General features: G+C 40.3%; 1 protein-coding gene across 3 annotated transcripts in view; it reads right to left on the reverse strand.

Annotated features, from left to right (window-relative positions):
* Positions 1 to 6,000, reverse strand: part of agap3 (ArfGAP with GTPase domain, ankyrin repeat and PH domain 3) — a 414,103-nt gene that overhangs the window by 168,546 nt on the left and 239,557 nt on the right. For all 3 annotated transcript variants that reach the window (XM_061920474.1, XM_061920475.1, XM_061920473.1), the window contains exons 5-6: positions 4,336 to 4,477; positions 4,132 to 4,266 (exon numbers count right to left, since the gene is read on the reverse strand). In XM_061920474.1, the coding sequence (XP_061776458.1) occupies positions 4,132 to 4,266; positions 4,336 to 4,477 (277 nt within the window). The remainder of the gene's footprint in view (positions 1 to 4,131; positions 4,267 to 4,335; positions 4,478 to 6,000) is intronic.

A 6,000-nucleotide genomic window follows, 5' to 3' on the forward strand; every position in this document is an offset into this window, starting at 1 on the left:
AAACCATAGAGTGAATATTAATTTATTCACCTAATGTAAAAATAATGCCGCAAAATGAACTTTGCCATAATTCACCATCAATACATCATCTTCTTAATACAACATAAATCATTTGAAATCACCTTTTAATGTTCATGCAATGTGTGCCAAGTAAACAAGCACATATTTCTTTCCTAAATATAAAATGTCAGTGACAATTTCTACTGGCAAGGTTTGAGGACTTCTTATGACTTTTGCTTTATTACTTTATCTGCGCGCACCATCTTGGGAGCGTTTAAACATTAATTGGCAATAAGGCTGAGAACACTTATATAAGAATCTACATTGCTCAGTGAGTTAACTTCATTAGAGAAGAAGGTGACTGCAAGGTGGCCTTCACGTCATCAGAAGAAGAGGGAACAATCACAACAAATTATGCTTGTTGTCTTTCACAGCCATGTTAAAAACGTGACAGTTCCTCACTCAATTAAAGCAGCGGTGGGCACTACAATTAGCTTCGGGGAGATCCGGAGTGGCGCCGACAGCCTGGACCAGAAGGCCAAGGCCGACACGCTTTCATCTCCTTTTATCGGCTCTGAGCACCGAGCTTCGGGAAGCAATTAAATGCAAGTAAGCCAGAGACGATCTAATGCAAAGCCAACCTTAAGTTTGTTATTGTGAGGAGCTTTCAATAAATCATGACTTCATTATGGATTCAAGGGAGGAAACTACAGACCTTTGATGGTTTTTTTTAGTATATTTTGCAGTGCGGTGTAGAAATTCACTGACAAACGGAAAGGTGTGCATCACCAAAAAACCCATTAATTTTGGTTCAAAAACTTTAAAGGTGCCATATGTAGTAATGTGGCCACGTCAGATTTACTGCGGTCTGACATGTTTAGTAACTTTACCAGTGGCAGTACCCAGACGAAAGTGGAACCTGGATGTAACACACTCACAACAGACTTTCTAAATGGTCAAATGGTGGAGGGTGGGGCATCGAAATTAAAACGATAACAAGATGTTGGGGCTGTAAATCTAATTTTCAGTTATAAAGGTATTAATGCCTTTTGACATTTCAGGGCCATTAAATGATGACTTGACATTAAATCATTACAAATGGCACCTTTAACCAAGAAAGCTACTAAATGCTTTCATTTTTTGGCATGCCGTTCAACACAAAATCAACAAAAAAGGCTTCAGAAGAAGAAAATCTAAGTTTTGGAATGCACCTGTCACAGCCCATAAATCCAAATGAAAATATGTGGGTTGACCTGAAAGGAGGTTAAGCTCAAAAGTGGTGGGGGAAAAAAATTCAATTCCATACATTTGGAGAACCTTTTTAAAGAAAGATAGGGCAAACAACGTAGCACTTTTGTTTTGAAGCCGGAAAAGTGTGTGATTGGTTTGAGAAAATGTCTTGACATTTTTTTATGTCAGATCGACTGTTTGCAATATAAAAGTCTCCTTTCGACATCCTGCCGACCGTCTTTCATTTCTGTTGAACTTTTATAATCTTACTTACTAAATCAGTCACAGTAACAATCTAAATGTAATGTTATCACTGCAATTGAAGCGTAATCTGAACACGGAAGTGAAGCAGCACCCACCTCTTCCAACGCGCGCAGCAGGCGTTTGCTGCAGGGATGTATCCTCTTCTCACAGCGAAAAATAGTGCGTTCTTGTCAAGAGAACAACTTGCTATGGCTTTGAAACCTGATATTTTCATAAGGTATACAACTTTCCTTTGTCCATTTCTGCTCGCTCGTGGCTCATCAGTAGCAAGTGAACTGCAGCCAAGTTACCCCACTACAGCACTGCCCGAGGGTAAAAATGGACGTGAGTGCGTTAATCGTCCGTTAAAAAAAAATAGCGCCGTTATTGATTTTTATACAAACTCCGTTTCCATATGAGTTGGGAAATTGTGTTGGATGTAAATATAAACGGAATATAATGATTTGCAAATACTTTTCAACCCATATTCAGTTGAATGCGTTACAAAGACAAGATATTTGATGTTCAAACTCATAAACTTTTTTTTTTTTAGCAAATAATAATTAACTTAGAATTTCATGGCTGCAACACGTGCCAAAGTAGTTGGGAAAGGGCATGTTCACCACTGTGTTACATCACCTTTTTTTTTTTTTAACAAAACTCAAAAAAAAGTTTGGGAACTGAGGAAACTAATTGTTGAAGCTTTCCCATTCTTGTTTTATGTAGAGCTTCAGTCGTTCAACAGTCTCCGCTGTCGTATTTTACGCTTCATAATGCGCCACACATTTTCAATGGGAGACAGGTCTGGACTGCAGGCGGGCCAGGAAAGTACCCGCACTCTTTGGAGACAGGTCTGGACTGCAGGCGGGCCAGGAAAGTACCCGCACTCTTTTACTACGAAACCACGCTGTTGTAATACGTGGCTTGGCATTGTCTTGCTGTAATAAGCAGGGGCGTTCATAATAACGTTGCTTGGATGAAAACATATGTTGCTCCAAAACCTGTATGGACCTTTCAGCATTAATGGTGCCTTCACAGATGTGTAAGTTACCCATGCCTTGGGCACTAATGCACCCCCATACCATCACAGATGCTGGCTTTTGAACTTTGCGCCTATAACAATCCGAATGGTTATTTTCCTCTTTGTTCCGGAGGACACCACGTCCACAGTTTCCAAATATAATTTGAAATGTGGACTCGTAAGAACACAGAACACCTTTCCACTTTGCATCAGTCAATCTTAGATGAGCTCGGGCCCAGCCAAGCCAGCGGCGTTCCTTGGTGTTGTTGATAAATGGGTTTTGCCTTGCATAGCAGAGTTTTAACTTGCACTTACAGATGTAGCGACCAACTGTAGTTACTGACAGTGGTTTTATGAAGTGTTCCTGAGCCCATGTGGTGATATCCTTTACACACTGATGTCTGTTTTTGATGCAGTACCGCCTGAGGGATCAAAGGTCCGTAAAATCATCGCTTACGTGCAGTGATTGCTCCAGATTCTCTGAACCTTTTGATGATTTTACGGACCATAGATGGTAAAATCCCTAAATTCCTTGCAATAGCTCGTTGAGCAATGTTGTTCTAAAACTGTTCGACAATTTGCTTACAAATTGGTGACCCTCGCCCCATCCTTGTTTGTGAATTACTTAGCATTTCATGAAAGCTGCTTTTATAGCCAATCATGGCACCCACCTGTTCCCAATTAGCCTGCACACCTGTGGGACGTTCTAAATAAGGGTTTTATGATAATTTCTCAACTTTATCAGTATTTATTGCCACTTTTCCCAACTTCTTTGTCATGTGTTGCTGGCATCAAATTCTAAAGTTAATGATTATTTGCAAAAAACAAATGTTTATCAGTTTGAACATCAAATATGTTGTCTTTGTAGCATATTAAACTGAATATGGGTTGAAAATGATTTGCAAATCATTTTATTCCGTTTATATCTACATCAACACAATTTCCCAACTCATATGGAAACGGGGTTTGTAGTTAACGCGTTATCGCATTAACTTTGATAGCCGTAATATATACACACATATATATATATATACACACACATATATATATATATATATATACACACACACACACAAATATATATATATATATATGTATATACTTTTACATATACATATATATATATAAATAAATATACATACATCCATATATATATATATATACATATTAATATATGTATACACATATGTACACATGCATACACAGATATAAATGGATCTATAAATAAATATACACATGTATAAATATATATATATTAATTATTTAGAAATTATCATGACATTTTTTTAAACAAAAAAAACATTTTTTTAAAATAATTGTCTTTGCATTTGTTTGCATTCAAGCAATTACGCAACCTGCTTAATGTACATTTATTTAATGTTCATATTTTTCCCCGCCAAAAAAGTTTTTTTACATTTTGAATTCATGCCTAAAAAGTATTTTGATATTTCACAATTTGTATATTTTTTTATTTTTCAAGTTGAATTAAACAGTAATTTGGGTTTAAAAAATATTTGCATAAATAATTGCAATGTTTTAACATTTTTTACATTGGATAAATGTTAATATTTTAATTATTTAGCAGGGTGTGTCTACAGCCACTCTATCCAAAGTAGAACAATGTTATTTCCTCTCACCATCCTGAAAGACTCTCTCCACGTTGAGGCCGTAGGTGGAGCAGGTCTCGTAGTATGTGCAGCGCTTCAGGTCATTGGACAACTTTCTGGCCCGTGAGTCGTCGATCACTCTGGGGTTGGCGGCACTGATTGCATCTAAGACAAAAAAAAAAAAGAGGTCGTATGAGAACATGGGTAACACATGCACGCATGAACACAGCGCACCTTGAGTCCCCACGAGGACCATGGGCACCTCGGCTGTGTTCCTGTAGCTGGACAAACGCAAGAAGTAGTTGTAGACCGTCTGGAAGCTGATCTCATCCTCCAGGCTGAAGACAAAGACCACCGCGTCCACCCATGCTGCAAACTAAGGGTAAAGACAATAAAAAATTGTTGTTTTAAATTGTGCAGATTTCCCTAATAGTGTGTCGTTAGTGAGTGTGTGCAGTAGTCCACTAAGGCATCTTTGGTGTAGTTCTCAGTAGTAACCAAAAGGGGGCTGTGTGGCACTATATGTGGAATGGGAAGAGAATACAAAGTTTCACAAGAATAATAAGCAGGAAGTGGAAAGAGCAGAAAATACAATTGACGGACCAGTCTGCTTTTTTATGATCAATTATTAATATTTTCTACACACATATATATATTGAAAATATACATACGGAGTACACATATTTATATACACATTAATACACACACACACACCCACCCACACACATATATAGGTCCAAATCATTGCATTATATATATATATATATATATATATATGTATATCCAAGAAAGCTGCCACAAACAACCTCAATGACTATCGCCCAGTAGCATTCACACCTGTCATCATGAAGTGCTTCGAGAGGCTGGTCCTCCACCACATCCAAGCCTGCCTCCCCCCCACCGTAGACCCACAGCAGTTTGCCTACCGGGTATTCAGATCTACGGATGACGCCATATCCATGGCTCTCCACTCTACACTGAGCCACCTGGAACACCAGGGGAGCTATGTCAGGATGCTTTTCATTGACTATAGCTCCGCCTTCAATACCATCATTCCAGACATGCTGGTCAACAAACTGCTGGACTTAGGCCTCCCCTCACCCACCTGTTTTTGGATTAAGGAATTCCTGACCAACTGACCTCAGACAGTAAAACGTGGCCCCCATCTCTCCTCACCCCGCACACTCAGCATCGGCTCTCCACAGGGTTGTGTGCTGAGCCCTTTGCTGTATTCCCTCTACACCCATGACTGTAGTCCAACCCACTTGGAGAACACCATCATCAAGTTCGCAGATGACACAAAGGTGGTGGGCCCCATTACTGGGGGGGATGAGTCTGCATACAGAGATGAGGTCCTGAAACTATCAGCGTGGTGTTCAGTGAATACTCTGGCACTGAACACAACAAAAACCAAGGAACTCATCTTTGACTTCAGGAAAAACACGGCACACCCCGCCCCCCTCTACATCAACGGTGAGGAGGTGGAGAGAGTCAACTCCTTCAAGTTCCTCGGCACCCTCATATCTGCTGACCTGTCCTGGACCCAAAATACAACTGCGGTCATCCGGAAGGCCCAGCGGGGACTCCACTTCCTGAGGGTGCTGAGGAAGAGCAGACTGGAGAGACAGCTGATGGTGACCTTCTACTGCTCGGCTGTCGAGAGCCTGCTGACGTACTGCATAACAATGTGGTACGCCAGCCGCACTGAAGCAGACAAACAGGCAATTCAGAGGGTCATAAAGTCTGGAAAAAAAATCATCGGCTGTCCCCTGCCCTACCTGAAGGATTTACACAACTCCCGTTGCCTCAACAAAGCACAAAACATTACCAAGGACAGCACACAACCTGGCTTCCACCTGTTCGACTTGCTACCATCAGGCAGGCGCTACAGGTGCATCA

The sequence above is a fragment of the Nerophis ophidion genome, linkage group LG14 (genome assembly GCF_033978795.1).
Source record: "Nerophis ophidion isolate RoL-2023_Sa linkage group LG14, RoL_Noph_v1.0, whole genome shotgun sequence".
Lineage (NCBI taxonomy): Eukaryota > Metazoa > Chordata > Actinopteri > Syngnathiformes > Syngnathidae > Nerophis > Nerophis ophidion.